Raw genomic sequence first — 22,802 nt, forward strand, 5'->3', positions numbered from 1 at the left:
TATCCTTCACCAATGAGTTATCCAAATATTCGTTTTTCTTTTTGATTAAATGGTAATTCTACCTCTTCTCCTAAAGCTACTACTTCACCTATCTCGCAGAAAGTTCTCATCTGTTCATCCAAACTGCAAATTAATCTTTAAACTAATACTAATAATAGATAGCTATCGATTGTCCCAAAATTTGAATCCATATCCTTCACAAAAGAGTTATTCAATTCCTCATTTTCTTTTTGATTAAATGGTAATTCTACCTCTACTCTTAAAGCTACTGCTTCACTCAACTCACAGAAAGTTCTCATCTGTTCGTCCGAACTGAGAATTAGTCTATAAACTAACACCATCACTTATGGATCTGGTTTATGTCAATGTTTCCTTTTATGAAAACTAATTTTGTCATAAGTAACTAATTTTATCATAAACACATCTGTCTTTATTAATGAGGTAAATGTTATATGAGCTTTGCCTTGTTATCCTTATTAGGTAACTCATTGTTTTTCCTTGTTTGTTCGGAAACTCATTTGGTTATCTCTTAATGAGTTGTAATTTTTTTTCTGGGTATATGCTTTCCTGTTCAAATAAAAAAAAATGCCTAAAAGATTTATTTGTATCGTTGTGTTCCTCCCTATCGTTGGAGAATTCTTTTTGATTATTTGAGTATGAAAATTAAGAGTGAGGAAGTTTTAATCACACTTTTTCTAGAAGGTGGAGTAGAATTTTTTTTAAATTTTAGTTACCAAAATAATAATTATGGAGCAAAAATCCAGCAATTTCTATTATGAAATTTATGTTTTTGGAAAATAAATTTAAATTTCTTGTTTTTGTTTTCGTTAAAATGAGTTTTCCTAAAAATATTGCATTTCAATTATATACGGTTAAAATTAAAATAATCATAATTATAATTATAAAATACATTTATTAGAATAAGTAATTTTAGGTCTTCATTTTATAAATTTATACATTTTTCTTTCTTCAAATATTATGCTGGAACTTTAAATCTTTCCTAGTATATGAATGAAAATTGAAGTATAAACTACATAAAAAATAAAAACAATTTATAATAACAAGAAATAAATGAATATCATAGCGAATTTTTAAAAAAATCTAAGAAATGCCAATTTCGAAAGGGATAAAGGAAAATCAAACCACAAACAAAAACATTGAAAAATTGTCCTTTTTTTGTAAAAATTTAACTATGCATTTTCAGTAATGTCAGCTTCCCCCCCCCCTCGTACTTTTAATATACCATTTCTACATGCGCTGTAGCCGATTGTAAGACAATTTCAAATTGAAATGGGAATCAATTCTAAGTGTTCTTTTATTGAGTTGGCATGTTGAGGAACGCCGATAGATGTTCGGAAACAAACTGTGTAACTGAAAACTTAAATCTTATTTTAATTACTTTAGATCATCGAAATCCCAAAAAGGAAAATATCAACGAATGTTATAAAGTAATAGCTCATAAACAGTTACTCCGACCCGACCGAAGGCACATGGACAAATTTTAATCAGCGGACGCCGCAACAGCATAGGCGGGAACTGTGTTTGAGTCCTAAAGTCCATTACCGGCCATGATATCACCCCTCCCGTAGGTGGCACGTCCCACGATCGATTAGCTGACCCCACATCATTTCTCTACCCGCCATAGTGGCTAGAACAAACCATCATACCGGAAACTTTTAACAAAGTAATAAAAATAATTTTGAAATAATTATTTAATTTTAAAATAATTTGAGTTTGAATGAAATTTTTGAATTAATAAGCGAAATACTGAATTTGTCAAATAACTACTCTAATATTGCAACTTCAGTGAAATCACTAGTTTTGACGATCACCACTTTCTAAGTATTTATATATTCTATCCATTCTTTCCTTCTTGAATCATTTCTAAATTATCAGATATAAATTCAGTATATTAATGCATTTATTGCTATAAAATAAATCCACCAAAATTTCATGTAATCATATCTTGGCATGTGGCCATAGCTCCAACCCAATTTGTAATTTTGGAGCAAAATAGCTGTTGTTTTCTTTAACTTCATCACTGTTTAATGATTCTCTCATTTTTGTCGTAATAACATTCCCCTTTTCATCATGTTAAATTGCTAAAGTGGAGCAATTTCATCAAAATGCTTTGATTCAGAACTTCATACAATGAAACATTATTATCGTTCAGTTGACTTTAGTTTTAATATCATTCCAGATCAAATATATCCTTATTATCCTGCCAAAGGATACATGTAGAAGGAAATTTTCCCAATTTACTTTTCGAAAGGATAGCATAAATGGAAAATTAAAAAGAGAAAGCCAATCATATAAGCCATTAGTTTGGCTCTATGACTGATAACAATACCTTTCTTTTTTAGAATAAAAAATAAATGGATGATTTAGTGGCATCTTTCTTTTAAGACTTAACGAAAGGTAATAGATCTGTTTATTCCCTTTTCTCATGAAGAAAAAGAAATTTTCTGCATCAGACACTATAGCAAATAAATATTTCTCTTTTGAGATATTAAAGCTATTATCGAAATGCTATTAAACGAACATGAAAAAAACAATTCTTTGGCAGATTTTGTTGGTGAGACATCTAAAAGAAATGTAAGCTTTTCTTGACAATGTTTTTTCACAAAGTAACGATTTATTGTTTCGCCATCTTGTATCGAATCATTCCGTTAGCAAAGAGATAAAAATTGGCTCTAATTCCGATAAAATTGAATTAATTAAATTACTTTCTCTGAAAAAATTACTTTCATGATGGTGATTATTTTTCATTAAATTCTTTCTGGAGTTCCTTTTAATAAAATTCACCAAACTCGTATCTATTTGATAAATGAATAGGTCTTCATTTCCAAATAATAAACACAAAAGTCTTTTATAATTAAAAAAATGGACAAAAATGAGTTGAGATTTGTAAATACGTACGCTATGGAAAAAAAATGAAAAGCGTTTTTATTTTTAATTATTTACATTTAATGGATATATTTATATGAATATAAAGTTTGGTCAAAAGCAAGCTAATTTCAGATTGAAAGTCTAAAACTAGGCCGATATATGTAGTTTGCCATGGGTTTTACTTTTATTTTTATAGTTAGAAAATCCTTCTTTTAGAGCACTCTCAATTTCCTTAAGTATTGTGGCAGTTTTTTGTACCTATAATGTATCTGTTTTTAAATCAATTCTCTTCTGCCTATCTTGTAGGACAATTTGAAATATTTCTTTTATCCATCTATTGTAGATTTTCTTTCCTTTCTTTTGTAAAAATGAACATATTTTTCGACCAATGCCTTTTTACTTTCTCGTATACTTAGTATAGAGAAAGTGTAGTAAGCGCCAAACAATTTCGAATTCGATATTTTGACGAATCTCCACGATTCAGACCTCCATGAGGGCCGCGGTGGCCTGGTGGGAAGGTCTCGGCTTCGGAACCGGAGGGTTTCAGGTTCGAGGCCCGATTCCACCGAAGAACCGTCGTGTAAGGGGTCTGTTGTACGTTAAATCCGTCCTGACCAAACGTGGTGTGGAGAGGGGGTGCCAGCTCAGGTGTCGTCCTCGTCATCTAACCGCGGTTCAAAATGACGAGGTCCGTCCCAAAATAGCCCTAGCGTTGCTTCAAATGGGACGTTAATATAACTAAACTAAACTCAGACCTCCATGAATCTGAAAAAGGCATTTTTGGCATTATGTCTGCCTGCTTGTCTGTATCTCTGTGGCTAAAATAACTCAAAAACACTTTGAGCTAGATGAATGAAATTTGGTACCCGGTCTTTGCACTAAGTTTGAAGATTTCCATCAAAATTTGTGTAAGATCCTTTCAGAGAAAGTCTATCTACCCGATTGTTTGTATATAAAATGACACAATAACTATAAAAGGAAAAGGGCGGGATGAGTAAAATTAAGTACGCAGGTTTAACATTTATATATTAGACTCCTGTAAAACTTTTAGCCAAATCCACTGAAGTGTTGATCGTCTGTCGGTCTCTAACTTCAGAAGAATATAAACGCGATAATTCTAAAAATATAATGACTTAACTATATCAAATTCCCATACCATATGTCGTCCTGTGCTTTTCGAAGCATGTAAACGCTATAACTCAAAAATACATTGACTTAAATATAGCAAATTTATTATGTGATTTTGTGACTGCATTTGTAGTTCTATGTAAAATTTTAGTTTCAATCGGTTGGGGGAAAACTCATCTACAACACAAATTAAATTTTCGGATACTTTTAAACACATGCCAGGATTAACAGTAAGAACTGCAATCCTATCCCATCCAAGATACTGTCTGCTTTATCCAAAGTTTTCGCAATGTTTTGCGGGGGGGGGGGGATTTGTAACCTTTTTTCTGAGGTAATATTATTGGAAGATATGGTTATCCCTATATCTTAAGTCCAATAAGTAAGTCATAGCAACTCCCTTTTTAACAATGGTTAAGCCTATTTTCTCTCTAGATTAAACTTTGTTTGACACCTGCTTCTGAGGCCGTGGTGTCTTGGTAATAAATTCTCGGCTGCAGGAGCCATGATTTTAGGGTTCGAAACCCGATTCCATCGAAAAACCACCGTATAAACGGGTCTGGTGCATACCATATCCGCCGTAATCAAATTATATCCTCCTGCTGGTATAGTGCTGAAATTTGGAAAAGGACGCCCAAGTCAGATGCCGTTCTCGTCATTTGAATACATTTCAAAATTCAGAAGTACCTCCCCAAATAGTCCTAATATTGCTTTAAAACATGACATTAATATAACCAAACTAAAATGCCAATTTCTTGATTTCTTTTACATTTTATCACCTGTAACTTAATACAATTTTGGGTGAGAACATTTCTATTTACTGTCCAGAATATTTCTAACAACATTTGAAGTTTGATAAATAAGCGACGCATTGAATTAAATGCAACTATAATAATATTATACAATGATGCAGTCTGAAATGTTCATATATTGATTTATTTACATTTGCTTGTTGCATTCGATAATGAGCAATAAGAGTGATTTCTGTGTCACGTACGTTAACGCTTTATACAGGCAGAAATAGTGTAACTGGTTGAATATTTTAGAAACATTAAACAGCTTCATGCATCAATCATTATGATTTTTGTTATTCATTTAATATTTTTATTATTTATATTTTTCCCTTAGTATTATTAGTTTAATCATGTTTTTCATTTTGTCACACTAATGCTAAAATCTGCACTGAAAGGTTAAGTTGAATCGTGTATTATTTCAGACATGATTTTCTTTTGCGATCTTTTAATAAATCTGAAAAATCCAAAGTAAAAATACATAAAAAAATTTATCGTTCTCGATCGCAAAAAAAGACATATATCTAAACATAGTCTTTTTTTATTAGTTTTGTTGGAGAATTAACTTATTAATCGACGTGCACTCATGACTAGGGCAGAGCCAATTTTCGATTTAGAGAAAAAAAAATCGATATTTTTGAACGATGCCAGTTTTCGGAAAATATTGCTTTATCGGTATCATGATCATGGGTAATAATTCACGATAAATCGCGATACAATAAATCGATATTCACAATTGATTTGCGTTTTGGTTATCGGCTATAGTTTATTTTTGTTACCTCTTCCTTCTTTTTCACCTTCATACATATTTTTTGTTAATATTTCTATAAATGCTATCTATTCTAACATTGTATATTTTAGAAAAGAGGATTAGTTAGAATTTTAATATTCAGAAACACAGCATTGTACTTGAGTGTCGGTTATTTTTTCATTAAGTGTATATTAATGATGATATATAATGGCATATTTTTCTTTTATTTGAACATGGTCAAAACCTTTAATAAAATTTTATGTATTATTACATCATTCGTCCGTAAATAAACTTATCTTCCATAAAATTGGTTATTAATGTTTTATTCATTTCGGAATAACTATTTTTGGTTTATTTTTGAGTTTGAAATAGTAAATTGAATTATTTATTGTTAAAATTCTAGTGTATATTTAAATTAAATCTGTCAGTAATATTATTAAAATAAGAATAAAAATTTATGTAATTGATTTACAAAATTAATTTTTCAAGACATTATATTTTGAATTCATGATTTATTAAAACTATTTTACTTGTTAAATTCATTACGATGTCGCTTTCCCTTTTTTTCTATCAAGAATGAAAGAAACTGAATTTTTTTTTTAAAATCAGCGTTGAAAAGGGTAGCATTTAAAAAAATTTTATATTGAAAAAACACAATATTATAAATTGTAACATGAAAACATTGTTTTTGCATTGACACGCTTTATTAAAGGGTTTTAAACACAATTATTTTCTCACTATTTTTATTCAAAAGAATCGTATATTTTTATTATATAAATTGAAATTTCCTTTTATTTGGTGTCCTTCTGATCAGGCAATATGTTAAGAGATGCTATTTATAACTTAAAATAGCTAAAAATAAATAATGATATGACGATATATCGAAAAATATTGATATGTTTTGGATCGCGATGATGAAGTTCGTTCATCGCCCAGCCCTATTCATGACTTCCACAGAAAATAAATCAAAAATATCATTGTAAATTTACGAAAAGGAGTAAATTATGGCACAAAAAAAGTAAATTTTCACTCTAACGTGTAGCATTTTACTTATTGAATACATAAGAAAAATTACGTTGGTGAATTTTTAAAAAAATAAACTTATCAAATCCTAGAACATCATTTCTGGAATATTATTAGCATGTAAAAGATGTTATTAAATCTTTCCTGGAAATAATATTTGTTGAAATAGGATGAAAACTACTTACACACGATTCCTGCTTTTCGTGAGTTTCGCATTGTAAAATAACTTATTCTCATTCAAAACCGGGGATTGAAATCAAGAATCAATCGATGACATCGCGAAATTATTCTCCCGTGAATCGGAAGTTGGAATATTTGAATTTAAAATTTTCAATCTGGCAATACTTCGGACAAAAACGCCAGCGGAACTTGGATACTTTCGGCGGAAGAATGCATATTTTCTGCATATGAATGCATGTTCGCTTTAAATATATGCGTTTGTTCGAGTGTATTATGGAATTTTGTATTTCGCAATAAGAGTTTTCACTGATTTGAAAGTTGAGTTCGTTATAAAACAGATGGCGTATAATTTTTAGTTCGTTTGAAAGAAAAATGAATCTTTTCTGTTCTGAATATTTCATTCAGAACACTTTGTTTCACGAAAATTCAGTATATGAGATTTTGATGGAAATATTTAGAATTTTACTGTAATTTGATAATAATCAAGCATTTTTGGACAGTTATTATTTTTTAAATATTTCTATTTTAGCTATATGACATCTTTGGAATTTCTAAAGATTCTTTCATGAAATCAATAGCTTATGCTTACATTTTATTCATTATTTAACATTTGTAAGAAGTTGTATATTTCTTTTTTTTTCATCATTTTAATGTATATATATTTGGATTTTTAATTACTGAGTTAATATTTTCGTCTTAATCACAAGAAAATATATTTTATTGTAAACCTGATAAAAGCTTGAAAATATAATTTTTGTCATTTCCCAAATAAAGTTCATTTTTATGTTGCTAAAACATAAATGTTTTTCATGTTTGGTTCCATGTAAATCTGCACTATACTAAAATGAAACGCTTTTCACGTTTAAACTTTTATTCGATGTTTATTTTTTAAAAGATGTCAATAAAGTAGAGAATTTCACTGTTGAAACTAGAAGTTTTCAAGATTATTTTGAGAAAACTTCAATTATATAAAATCTAAAATCTTTTATAAAAAAAAGTAAAATATTTCAAATTGAGAAATTCCATTTGTAGAAAAAATTTTATTTCTTCTTTTTGGAAGTATTTTGACCATTTTTTTATATTCTTCTACTGTATTTAGTGACAAGAAAAAATAATTTTTTTGTGAATTAAACTTCACGAATTTCTGATAAAATTGTCTCATTTTTAAATATTCGATCTAGATTTTCATTTCAGCTACTTATACCACATCTTACAACAAACCCCTTCGCATCGAATTCTCAAGGCGGGATATTGAATTATAATTACTTGTTTACAGTTTGGCAAAAGCATTATATTTCCTTGATGTGAGTTATTAGAGTATATTCAATGTCACTTTAAAGTGAAACTTAATCAGATTCGATTTCTTAATAACTTTAAAACTTTTAATGTCAGCGTTCCTGGATGAAGTTTAATACTATTGCGTAAATCAGATTTTCTCTAACTATTAAGGAAGAATTATAGTTAAAGATTTAAATAATGAAAAGCATTTAACACTTTAAACTATAAAATTTATTTGATTTAGTTTCGATGCGAATAAAAGAAAACATTCTTTTGAAAATTTATTTTTATTTTAAGTAAATATGCTTCCTGTCAAAAAAAATTTAATTATGAATTCTATTAAATTATTTTTTAATTAAACATTATTTACAATAATCAGTTGCATATGTTTTATAATAGTAGTTTCATCTGTGTTTTCTCTTTCCAATTAAAACTAAATTAAATTATAATAATGATCAGAATAATATTTTATTAATGTCATTTACATCTATAAGCTAATGTGTAGTAGTTACTATTCAGGATTGTCGAATATAGGGGACATTTCCCTAATGAAGTATTTCTGCCCTGTTCGGGAGCACATACCCTGTGCTCCCGTTTGCAAAAAATAGAAGATTCTACGCAAGAGAAATCAGGAAACAGGTTTCCTGACTAGTCATCCATTTATTCACATCGAACCACACCTTATGTTTATACAATTTCAGATAAGCAATTCCATATCACGGTTACGAATATTTCTTCGAGACAATAAAAATTATTTTCTATATAAACTACTAATTTCACAAGAAACTCACTGTGCTTCAGTGTGATCTTTAAAATAAATTTGGTCTGCTTTTCCTCAACAGCTGCTCATCGCTCACACTCCACGTGAACGTTTACTTTTCTTGACAGCCCAGAAAACAAGAAATCTTTTCTGCATAATTTTCAAGACAACGGGAATGCACTGTCATCTGGGGTTAGAAAGGGAAGTAATCGCGACAAGAATTTAGAAAAGACCTGATACTGGCGTCAAATACATCTCATTTTTATGCAATTCTTTAATGCAATATACATCTCACAGGAGGTAAAAAAAATACAACAGAAAAACAAAAGAACAAAAACAGAAACGAAAGTAATTTATAAATGTGAAATATCGCATATGCAGTAATGTCTGTTATGTAACTGACTTCGCACGAATTGACTCAATTCTAATTTTCAGAATGTAATTTTTTGTAGTATTACAAAAATTGCATGAGTATTAATTAAACTGGTTTTATTTCAAAGAAAATTTCTGATATTTATAAACTTCTAAAATCGCAGGCTTTTGTAAATCTACTGAATTATTCTCAGTACAAGTCGTCATATTTTTATTTTTTGTGTGTGTGTCGCAATTTGGCCTCTATAATTCAGAGAAATCAAAAATATTTTAAATGTTACGACATGTATGGTTTTAAAGCTTGTATCTGTGAAAAAAGATTAAATAATCTATTTTCTGGTGCACTTTTCAAAAACATTATTTAAAAATTGATTTGAAAGTATTATCTTTAGAAAGAATATCTTGCTGTAGTCGTACCGAACGCTGGATACTTCCCTGATTTTTTTTTAATAACTGTAATAATATTTGGTTTAGAATTTCGCTTGATAAAATTATCGTTCCGTCTCAACATCTAATAATAAATAATCATTTTTAATATTCCTAATTATAAATAATTGCAATAAGAATGTAATTTCAGATAAAAAAAAAAGTAGAAAGCAAAATGCTTTAATTAAAGTAAGCTATTGAAATATTTTAATATATATATAAAAAACAATTTATCAAAAACTGATTAAAAAAAGAAAATCGATATTTTTTAGATACCATGTACAATTTTTAGATTTCTTTGAATTCATTAAATACTATTATAATAAATAGTGAAGCAGAGTTATTAGAAAACTCATTATCGTTAAAACTAAAGTCGCTTATCATAGCTTTTGACATTTTACCTCAATAGAGATAATTTTATAAAAGGGCATTCTATTAGATAATCGAGTTAAGTTCGAGTATATAATAAACATCAATCTGACTGATAGACACAATGACTTTCTCGGTTTTTCACCGTGCAATACACAAAATTGGGGTCAGTTTCCCCTGAAAATCTTCATAAAAGACAATTTACTTTCCCTTGTTTTTTCATATTGTAATATTGCTTTTATGTGAAATAAACTTTCTAATAAAGAAGAAAGTTTTACAGTTAGTTCTAACGAATGCTGGATTCACAATTTTCGGCCTTGGTGCAAATTTTAAGGATTTTGGGGAATAAAGAAAGAATATTCGCCAGTTTTGGGGATATTGTCGGCTGTACTCGAGCCCCAGCGTTTGTTCTAGAATATTCGATACCCTATCATGAAAGCTATAAAAAGCAGAGTCTCACAGAAAGAAAATAATGTAGAAGTAGTTCAACTGTGCTCAAGCGAGTAGTTAAGCGAAGTCTTTCTTTGGAGCATTGATTTCCTGCGAGTTCTCTCTGAGCGCTTTTGGCTCTTACGGTTGTTTTATGATTTGCTAATTATGTGCAGCTGTTTACTATAAGTGCTATTTTGTGCATGTTTCTTCTGTGTTTTGTTATCAATGTATCGATCCCATCTGGAAAGCACTTCAGAAATGGAAATGAGAAACTTCCGGTATGGTAGCTGGTTGTCGCTACCTTGGTGGGTGCAGAAATGATGAAGGGATGATTACCCCCTACCAATGACGGAACGTGCTTCCCACGGGAGGATTTGCCTCATGGCTAGTGCAATTCCCTCCATTGCTGTTGTGACTGTCGGGTTTCAGATTTCTCCATGTGCCTTCAAGCCATGTTGGAGTAATCGTTTCTGATTACCTTTATATCATATTCCATACAATCCACGGACGAGTTTTAGAATTTTCGTAACAATCTATTGGAGTTAAATCAAAGGAGTGTGTTGGGATGCTGCCAAGGCTAATTTAACCGATGGAAGATAATTATAATGTATCTTTAATTCCTAAACGTGGCTAAGTAAGCTAAGTAAAATAGGATTAGAACCACCACTGTTTTGATTTTTGTTGCAGAAAGTATGAGTTCATGATTCTGTATATGTGGTTTCTTTGCACTTAAGATTTTTTTTCCCTTCCAGGCCTGGCTTGGCGAGATTAATGAATACGCACAAGACGACGTAGTGATCATGTTGATCGGAAACAAAGCCGATGCATCTGGCTCCGATCGAGTGGTGCAGTATGAAGACGGTGAGAGGCTTGCGAAGGTGAGTGATGCCGTTTTTTAATAGAAACAATTAACCTGGCGTTTCAGTCACGTGACAAACAAGAGTGCGCATGTTTACAACATCCAGCTGCATGTTATTCTGATCTGCCTCGGGACATTGCATTCTTTTCTCTTTCTCTTCTAAAGAACAATCGTCTGCAATCGTCAAAAAATTTGAATTCGAAAGTTTGAAGAATCATCCCGTTTTAGACCTCCCTAAGTTCGAAAAACACATTTTTTAAAAATGTCCGTCTGTCTGTCTGTGACAAAGGTAACTCAAAAACGCTTTGAGTTAGACGGTTGAAATTTGGAATATGACTTTTACTTCAAATTTGGAGATTTATATCAAATGTTTGTGTAAAATATTTTCAGAGGAAATCTGTCTGTCCGGCTGTTAGAATATAAGTTAACACGATAACTATGAACGAAGACAGATAGAGAGAAAAGAATTTGGTATACAGATTTAATATTTATAACGTAGATACCTGTCAAACTTTGAGATAAGCCCGAGTAAGGTTTGAACATCTGTCAGTTTGCATTTTCACTCAAAAACGCAATGACTTAAATATATCAAATTTGGTATGGGATTTTGTAACTATAAGTGAAATTTTGTGCCAAATCTTTGTTCCAATCGGTTCAGAAAAAAGTATCTAAAGCCCAAATTCGTTTTCGGATGATATTTACCGCATATCAGGGATTAATCGCCAGATAACTCGCCAAGGATTGCACGATAGATTCAGTAAAAATGCTAAATGTACGCCAAAGGTGATATTTCGTTACTATTGTGCGCCAGCGATATGAAAAGTGTTCTCTGACATGACAAGTTTATTAGAGAGCCAATGATAAAGTTTTGGGGGGACACTCCCTCTGATTTATGTAATGTCTTTACAAGTAAAGCCAGCTTAGAAATTATTTTGCTTTCAATTTGTTGTCTTTTCTAATGGCACTTGTCATAGGCAAGCCCACTGACTTTAAGAAGTCATTTGTGGTTTTAAGCCAAGGGTATGTATCTAGTTTTTTTCTTTGCCGCCATCTAGGGCCAAGAGTATGACTTAGCTACACACACATCACAACCCTTTTTATGGGACGGACTTCAATCAGTCCTTTTCATTCACAGATCATAATTTAGACTTGAATCAGAGAACAATCACCCCTGAACCAGTACCCCCAGTGGTATTATTCTCGAGATGGAGGACCACGACAGATTTATAAGCCTGCCAATGACCAAGCACGCGTGGAGTCTTCGGGCGGCGGGGTTCGAACTCGCAACCCAAGAGACGCGAATCCAACGCCCTACCAACCATGCTATCCCGGCCTGCTTTGAGTTTACTACTATTTAGCAATTATTATTCAAATACAAGACTTCAATGCAATCAGTCCATCTGCTGCATTCATAAAGTTGAAAATTATAAATATAGAATAGCTATAGCCTCTTTTCTGGCTCTGCTAAACTTATTAAGATATTTTTTTAATATGTTTATAAAATGAGTATGTTATTCCCACGAGTTCTATGTTCGTGAAAGATATTAAATATGAACTTGAATGTAAACAGTAAGGGATATAGTGACAAAGGCTTTTATCTCAAATAGTTACAGTTATGGATATCAAAATACTTCAGAACTTCAACAAAGGCGTGTGGCGGATTGTTATGAGCGAGGATAGAACCTGAGACCTTGTGGTTCGCAGCCGAGTAACAAGACCACAAGACAAACGTAATTACTCGTGTTTCGTAGCTGTTATCTGGCTTATAAGCTTTTCATCACAGGTGCTTAGGTGATGTTTGCTTGCGAGAGCTTGAGACAAAAGAAAGGCAAAAGAAATGTTCTGCTGTTGGATGTTGAGTTTTTTCCAGAGCGCTTCGCTGTAGAGTGTATATTTTGAACATTTTAACAAGATGTTGGAAATGTCGTTGTCTTCGTTGCATTTGATGCACTAGGGGTTGTCTGAGAGATTGAACCTGTGAAGAAGACTCGGAGTAATGATCATTTTACAAATCATCCATGCAATAAGTTTATCTTGAACTTTACTTCTAGTCCAGTTGATGATTGCGCTGATGTCTGGGAAATCCCCGATCAAAGCTAGATATTTGCTCCCTTGATAATTATTTTGAGGCGATTTCGGTAGGGTTCTTTCTCAGATTGGAGATCGTATCCTCTGGGGAGATCCACTCTATAAATGGCGTAGATTCCTTGACTGCTTTTGTAAGAGCGTCTGCTTTTTCGTTCTATGCGATTACCAGAGTGGCCAGATATTAAATATTTTATTGTTTTAAAGTTGAGGTTTTGATATTTTTCTTCCCTGTTGCCGAGTAGGCTTTTGTAATTGTATTATTTTCGCAGGAACTTGAAGAAATAAAATTCCGTCACTCTTTTTTTTTTTTTTAATTTAATCCCTTATGCTTTTCGTTATTACTAGTATTACTGTATCGATATCCCTAGGGGACTTGTACCGCAGGTTGTAAATCTGATTTAGCTCATTAATTTCTGAATTTTCAGATTCACAAATAAATTAGTATCTAATTGATTTTATTCTAAATTTGACATAAATATATAATTTTTGTGTCGAACCCACATGACAAATTTCATTCGCTTTCATTCTTTTGTTTTTGAGTTACTATGTGTCACAGACAACTGTAAACGTATTATTTCAAAAACGATGCTTTTGGAGCACTAGGCGTTCTACTATATGAAAATCCACAAAATCACACAATTTTTTTTATTATTATTATTATGGAAACACTTTCTCTTTGTATATTTTTATACGAGAAAGAAAAAAAAAACATGATGATTGACATTTTTGAAATTTCTATCCTAGATTACATAAAACTTATGTTCTTTCTGACGTTCGCGAATATCGTTCATTTAGCTATCAAATCGATAGCGAATTCACTGATAGATCAAATAAAGTTAATATTTCACAAAATAATTGTGAAATCATCAGACAAATCAGACCAAAACCAAATTTCACTTTAGTTGTTTTGATATGCAATTTAAAATATATTTACTTTTCAAAATTCTATATTTTATCGTGCATTCAGTCTTATTTCTACTTCTTTTTTCATTATTTTATATTAAGATTCATTTTTCAAACATTATAAACCATTCATTTTAATTTTATAAATCTCCTAATATCAAAGGGCGTAATATTTATCCATTAAAATAGCTCATTTCTAAGTCTCCATAGCAGACAACTTATAATTGACTAAATGAATGATGTTTCCAAAAATAAATCATTGAAGTAAAGTTAAAAAGCCATTAATGCCATCCGTTTTAATCTCTATCTAGTTTCGTACTCTCACGCTTAAGCGTCTGCCTTCAATTAGTATCGATTAGGAAAGCACAATCCCCTAAATGCAAGATAAATTGACGTGAGAGTTGTGTTTCAAGAGCTAATCGATTGTTTAAGTATTATCTAAATGAAGCGGGGTGTTTTTTTCTATTTAAAAAAATTGTTTTATTTCCTCTTTAAAAAGTAATTAATTATTTCGTGAACCCATTTTTGATTGAAATATGGTTAAAAAAATAACTTACGAAAGCGGAAAATCTTCTGATTCAGTGTTTTTTTTTCCCTTCTAATTAGTAAAAAATATTAGCGGGAGTGGTCTCACACACTCTCTAATAAACTTGGCATGCCAAAGAACGTTTTGCATGGCACTGATCTCCAATAGTTAGGAAATATTTTTTGGCGTGGATTATACCATCGGTCAAATGACCGATTATGAACTTTGCATCGAAAATGCGCATATCCTCTTATCACTTTTGCACATTTGACTTCATTACTTTTTCTAAGAATTATATACAGTTAATATTCTATAATTCTTTGTTTATTTTGAGTATACTATTATATACGTATACTATTGTTACGAATCTGTGATGCGGCTTCCCAGCATAGTTGACTCCATAGGAGGTCCCAGAGCTTGGCGACGAATTTGGCGCCTTTGGCGCCAAAATAGATTATACCCGAAACATCGAGAATTTTCCCGATCCGTCCAGTAGGAACCGAGATACGCCTCGAACGTTCCTGATTGGTTGAGAGGCTTCTAGCCCCGCCTCCTGGGACCTATAAAAGGAGCAGCCTGCAGCTGCCGGGTAGTCGTGAACCAGTAGTAGTCGAGAGTAGTCGGGATCGATGGTGAAGAACTGGTCTTCCAGAGATAAGCGGAGCAGCGATGGAGTGAAGCTAGTGCTGAACTAAGCTGTGCGCTACTGTCTGCAATAGACTCTGGTTGTATACTGCTGTTGTATACTACACGTATCGGCTGAACATAATCGTCTTCAATGCTGTATATAGTTGTCGTTTTTGTTTTGTCCTGTGTGTCTTTGTGTAAATAAACGTCGTTTTTTTTTTTTTTTTTTTTTCTACTTCTGATTGAGCGTTCTCCATGCCATATAACTCCCACTATCCAAACGAACCCCCGGAAATTTCGTAACACTATTATCTACCACAACCGGTCATTTAACCGGATGAACAATTAATTGCTTTATAAGCTTATCGGATCAGAAATTATGATATAATGCGTATTCAACTTATTCAGTTAGTTGCGCATTAATTTAGCTGGCATAAATGCCTGGATTTTGTACAAGCAAACGACAGATGAAAATATCTCCAGACAAAATTTTTTACTCCAATTAGCAGTAGAACTTGCCGCCGATTTTCGAGAAGCCCGTGAGCAACCAAAAGGAAGAACAAATACAAAATGATCAATGCCCAAATCTATTACATATTCTTATCAACCTAAGACATGCAAATAGGATATTGTAACGAAAATAAAACCATCAAAATTTGTTCTAAATGTGAAAAATATGTTTGCGGAAAATGTATAATGGAAACACCCTGTATTTATGTAAAAAAATGTGATAAGCAATGAATTAAAAATTCTTATTCTTTGTATTTGTAAACATAGAAAAAGACAATATACAATTTTGTTTCATTATAATGAAGTTACTTTGTTTATTTCCTTACTAACATTCATATTTCCCACATTCAATCAAGAAGCATAAAGTCCGGTCATTTGACCGGCTACGGTAGAAATAAGTATGTATTAAATGTTGGTATGTTTAGTGTTAATGAACCTTTAGTGTTGTTCTTGGCAATTTAAATTATTTAAAACAAATCCAATAGTCGCAAACTTCTGTTCTGGTGGCAATGATACGTCATCTAATACATCTACTTACGCATTCTAATACATGCATATTCTAATTTTATAGTATTATAATACACACAAAGAGAGTTCTTTTAACTTTTTCTAATATTTCATAAATAATACGATTCAGATGAACTATACAAGTATTGAAAACGCGCATTTGCTAGTTTAAACATTTTCACGAGCACTAAATGCTTTAATTCGAATTTTACTTTTTTGACAGAAATTTTTCAAATGACATAAATTTTTAAATGAAAAATGAAACAGAAATCAGTTTTGTACAGTGACACGAATGGGTTTCCTACTCTAAGAAAAATGCACGAAATATTTTTCTGTAACTTATTCGCCTTCTTAAAGAAAAGGAAAAACGCTTAACCAAGAAATCGCTCGAGGTCCACTCAGGCACGTTTTTATTTCAAATCCGACACTCGAAAACTTTTTCTGTATTTTTGCTGAACAGACAGTTTGTCTCTGCTTTACTGGTAGTTACAAAATGTCCTTTTCCATAAGTCACTTTCCTAGGCATCGTTCCACTGTTTTCTTCATCGATTTTTAGCTGTTTATTTCAGCTCCAAAAATGTCACACTCAACTGTAATCATGAACTAAATAAACAAAATCTAATCTTATACGGATCGGAAATCGCTTGCAGGCACCTCGAATATTGAGATGCGAAGTTTTCGGAATGGTGGTTATATCTCTCCGCTCTGGTGAGTACAGAAATGGCGTGAGGTCAGATATCCCCTATCGATGGTGAGATGTGCCACCTACGGGAGAGGTTGTTCCGTGACCGGTGATTGGTCTTAAAACTAACATTAGTTCCCGCCAATCGCGGCGTCCGATCTTTCAGATTTTTCCATGTACTTTTAGGCGGGTCCGAGTACCTGTCTATGGTCATATAGATCAGAATCTGTTGGATTAGTCTTCCCGAAAATCTCTCTCGTGCTTTCTTATAAGACTGTTACTCCATCTCATAAAATTGTAGAAGCTGGAATGCTCAGATTTTTACGTTTAAAGTCCCACACTTGAGAGTTAGAAAAGAATATAGTAAAGAAAACCGATTATAATTATATAACAATGGACCAATCCGAATATATTTTGGATTGGTCTTCCCGGAAATCCCTCTCATACTTTTTTATAAAGCTGTTACCCCATCCTTCTCTGTCTCATAAAATTTTAGAAACTGGAATGCTCAGATTTTTATTTTCATAGTCTCACACATAGGAATTTTTTGCTTCGCAATACAGTAAGGAAAACCGAATATGCATTTTGTGCGCCGTTGCTTTCGACCGCTTCAACACAGAACTACAATTTTAGTAAAAAGGTCACATTCTAAATTTAATTTATCTACACTATTGTTTTTTTAAGTGAACGCGTTTATATGCATTTACAAAAGTACAGATACACAGACAAACGATCTTCTACTTGGCGGATTAAGTTCAAAATTTGATGCAAATTATACTTTCGATGCCAATCTGTATTACAAATGTTCTGTATCAGATATTAAAAAAAATTCTTTACATTTTAAAGATTCAGGTCATTTGAACTTCCAGTTTCTCTTGCCATTCTGTACTCTATATTTATTGTATGCGTGTTTTGTTAGTTTCTTTTGAGAGACTGAAAAAATAGAAAACGGTTATAGTTGTGTATTGTGTCTTATCTAAACAAGCACCAATTGTATGAGGAGGTGGTTATCATGTTTGTATATCGTGCCTTAACTAATCAAACTTACAATCTTTAGACTTTATGACAGTTGATTTGAAGAATATGAACACTAAAATGGACATAAAAATACTTAAACGTTTATGAAATATAACGCATCAAATTCTTTCGTCTTTTTTTACCATGGGTTGCATGATTTAACTGCTTAATAACTGAACAAAATTTGTGTCGTTGCAGCGCCACCTATCAAATACGTTAATCCACAATTCATGCTCGTCTTATCATTTTGCCCATTGTCACAGCAATTTCTGGTAAATATAATTTAAATGCTTTGAAATGCTTAATGGCATGAGTTAGTCGAGTAATATTGAATATAAATATGAAAGCAGTCGGTATACGTTAAATGATTGTAGGAAATCCAATCACAACTCACTTACTGTCCGCAAATTGTTTTGAGAGGGAGGTGCGAAAAATAACATCTGTATCTTTAATTATCCACTATATTCACTTGATTTAGCACCCTGTGGCATCTGTTTATTCTCAAAATTTATTATGAAATTTTTAAAAATTATTTGGTGATATTTTGACCATACAAACAGTTTCGATCGGTAATTTAAAAAATTCAAAATAAACTAAAATAGGAATTTAAATTAGCATGAAATGGTTGTAATAATTGTATTGAAGTTAGAAGGGCTTATTTTGAATAAAAAAGTAAAACAAGTTTTTTTATTTCATTTTACAGATCCATTTGTAAAAACTTTTTGACACACTGTGCATGTAAGCTATGCATTAAACAAATCAAGTGTGTAAAATTAATGTATTAAAGAATATTGATTTATTTTATGTTTGGTTTTCAATGCAGGAATATGGAGTGACTTTCATGGAGACAAGTGCCAAAACTGGTACCAACGTGGAACTTGCATTTATGGCTGTTGCAAGGTAAGCTGACCAATTGGTACATTGCTGATTATTTAAATTTTATTTTATTGATTTGAAATTATTCATAATACAATCCCTCATCATACCATTTTTGCGTATTGAACAAATTCTACCTTTCTACAAATATGCCATCCAAATCAGCGTTCCTCTAAATGGAGCCCAAATTCCAGAATCGAAAATCTGCTATATTCTTTAAAATGTTTGTTTGCATTATAGTGATAATTTACTACTTTATAAGCTCAATTTCAAGTTTGGTCCCAAATAATAGACAGCTTTAATTTTGAGCATGTATGTAGAACGGCCAGAGGCTAGTTGTAACTCGCAAGTTATGCCATGGTTGTTTTTTTTTTTAATTTTTAATCAGAATCTTTGTTAAACATGATTCTTATGATTCGTATGATGTCAGCATACTCAGTGCCCATCTGAAACGGGTTGTGAGAAATTGTGGACAGGCCTTTCATTTTAGTTTGTAAATGAAAAAATATATATATTTTGTAAATTTCCACTATATTGTAGGAAGCAGTTTATTATTCTATTCATTGCAGTTGTGATGCAGATTGACTTGTAAGTTGATTGGTTAAATAATTTTATCTTTATTTCACTGTTAACCACTTGATATTATTTATTATCATTGTGCCAAATGATATAGCACTGGCGTACCATAGTTAAAAATATTAACCTTTGGCGTGAATTTGGCATTTTTACTGAATCTATCGTCATCCTTGGCGAGCTATTTGGCGATTTATCCTTCCATGCTTTAATAGCACCCAAAAATTCAATTTGTGTTTCAGACACTTTTTTTTTCAATCGATTGAAACCTAAAATATTACATAGAACTACAAATGCAGTCACAAAATCACATACCAAATTTAATATATTTAAGTCATTGTGTTTTTGAATTATTGAGTTTATTTGTTTCTGAAAGTACAGACCGACAGATGGTCAACCCGTTGTTGAATTTCACTTAATGTTTGACAGTTGTTTACAATTAACTCTGTGTACCGAATTTTATCTATTTAACATTCGTCATTTTGTGATTAGCATATTAACTTATATTCGGACAGATGGACTTCCTCAGAACAGATTTTACATAAAATTTGATAGTAATCTTCAAATTTGATATAAAGGCCGTATACCAAATTTCATCCTTCTAGCTCAAAGCGTTTTTGAGTTATCTTTGTCCCATATAGAAAGTTGGGCATTTTTCAAAAATTTGTTTTTCGAATTCAAGGAAGTTTAAAAGGTACAAATTCATCAAAATCTTGACGATTACTATACTTTTTGTATATTACGGGGTCGCAGTGGCCTGGTGGTAAGGTCTCGGCTCGTGAGCCGTAGGGTTTCAGGTTCGAGACCCGATTTCACCGAAGAGCCGTCGTGTAAGGAGGTCTGTTGCACGTGAAATCCGTCATGCCAAACGCCCTCCCGCTGGTGTGGCGTGGCGTGGAGAGGGGGTGCCAGCTCATGTGCCGTCCTCGTCATCTGACCGCGATTCAAGATGACGAGGTCCGTCCCAAAATAGCTCTAGTCCTGCTTTACAACAGGAAGTTAATATAACTAAACTAAACTGTATACTACGTATACGAGAAAGTAAAGGAAAAAAAAATTAATATTTTTGTTATATTGCTGCAACTTGTCCTATTCGGTTATAACTGTTCCTATACCTGGGGCAAATTGTAACAGCTATAGTATTATAGTATAAGTATTAAGCTATAGTACTATAATAATAATCGCGGAATCGTGAATACATATAAACTACAAACATCTTTCCAAAAATTAATACAACTAATCCCCTATTTTACATTATTTTTCCTTATTTTTAATTAACGTTAATTAGCGGATATCATAAAAAATAACGATTTTTTTATTTATCTTTTATATGTGTCGTTATCTTTTTACAAAAATATAGATAGAATTTCATAATCAATCTAATTATTATTTGTATTTTAAGCCTTTGCCTGTATTTCTTCCCTTTTCTTTTATTATAAAGATTATGGATGAAATAATCTTAAAATAATTTGTCGGATCTTAAAATAATTTGTTGCGATTATTTGTTGGCAGAGATCTAACCAAACCTTGAAAACATACGATAAAATTAAATGAAATAAATAATTTCACAAATCGCCAACCATTCTCAGTGGTTGCCATACCTAAATAGAGCATACCATACATATGAAACAAAATCGGAACTTCGGAACAGAATTCAACAACAAACAATGCATCCCTGTTCCAATTAAATATCGAATTCCCTAAAACTCATGTGGGATTTTATAACTACAGAGTTAGTTATTCCAGCATTACGCCTTACCTTTGATCATTTTCGCGCATTCAAAGCAAAAGTCAAAATGGGTCCATTTCCTCCTTTGATCTAACGAACATTCCGAACTGCTTGTTAAATTTATTCTCGCAGTTCATAAGATCGCGATTCTGTTAGGTAATCCTCCCGTAAATTTGTAAAACACCTTGTAATCAGTTTCGTTTTGTTTCTTACTTTAACTATTCATTAACTATAACTATTCATTTAAGGCTTAATATATTTGAGACATCTCATTGATTATTTATATCCATTAGAATATAAGCATGCAAAATAATTCCTTTTACCATTTTTAAAGTTTAAACATTCGGGGAATAAAATCAGAAAAACGAGTTTTTTATTTATTTTTTTAAACCATCGTTTAATTTTAATGTTTATGAATTAATAATAATGTTAGAAACGTTGTTTTTCAAAACTCCTGATTTTCATTTAATCAAATATTTTTTTAATGTTACTACTAAAAGCTTCAATAAACAACTATTAATATTTTGTAAGTATTGAATATACAGATATCTCAGCTATTTGGGAAAGGAATAGCTATATGAGATTTTAAAAAGACAATCTTGAAATAAAATCCATGATTAAATGTATACCATCGAATTGAAATTTTTCATTGTTGAATTTAGAGCAGTGAGAGGAAATTTATTATGATCGAACTCAGCGTAGAGAATTAAAATTTGCTGGTTGAGGAGTAATGCGACTCATCCACCAGCGATAAAAATAATCAGAATAATCTCCTTTCTCTGTCTGTTTTGAATGAGAAAGCATAGTTGAATGTAGAGGAATTGATTCGGGAAAGAAAGGCTCCCCGAAATAATAACTTTCATGTTGCCATTTCTGATATATTGTTTTCGTCACTTTCTTTATCTTTCCTGATTTTCTTAATACTGTGCTTTGTTATTCTAAACATTAAATCATCAAATTAAATAAAATATTTTTTTCAAAAAAATGAAATCTATCGCAAATTTCAATTTACCACGTGAGAACATTATTATTTTAAGTCATTGTTAGTCTTAATTAATTTAAGTCATTAACCAGTTTAAACCGGTTTGAAACAATCATGTAACTATCAAATTACGCATGCATCTATATTTAAAAAAAAAAAACGTCCCCCCCCCCTCTGAACATCGGTCAAGCTCCAAAACTTTTTCTCGACGCCAGAAAAAAAAATCCGGTTTAAACTGGTTTGGAATGATCATGTGACTTTTTTACTACGCAATCGTTATTTTTTAGAAAAGCAATTCCCCCCCCCCCCCATCTCAAAATCTTTCGAGCTCCAAAATTTTTTTTGCCAGCTAGAACAATTGAAAATGAAAGTTCTTAAAAATTACATTATTACATTATCATTATAATATATACATTTCGATACCTCACCTCGCTGTTTAGTGTTGATTCCCGTTTTCTTCTTTGTTCTTCTTATAACCCATGCCCATTATTTCATGCTCGCATATTTTGAGGTTTCAAAAACTTCAA

General features: G+C 31.7%; 1 protein-coding gene across 5 annotated transcripts in view; it reads left to right on the forward strand.

Moving 5' to 3' along the window:
• Positions 1–22,802, forward strand: part of LOC129975255 (ras-related protein Rab-37-like) — a 356,952-nt gene that overhangs the window by 323,664 nt on the left and 10,486 nt on the right. For all 5 annotated transcript variants that reach the window (XM_056088302.1, XM_056088299.1, XM_056088303.1 and 2 more), the window contains 2 exons: positions 11,149–11,274; positions 18,939–19,015. In XM_056088302.1, coding sequence (XP_055944277.1) covers positions 11,149–11,274; positions 18,939–19,015 — 203 coding nt within the window. The remainder of the gene's footprint in view (positions 1–11,148; positions 11,275–18,938; positions 19,016–22,802) is intronic.

Source organism: Argiope bruennichi, chromosome 7 (assembly GCF_947563725.1).
Source record: "Argiope bruennichi chromosome 7, qqArgBrue1.1, whole genome shotgun sequence".
Taxonomy (NCBI): domain Eukaryota; kingdom Metazoa; phylum Arthropoda; class Arachnida; order Araneae; family Araneidae; genus Argiope; species Argiope bruennichi.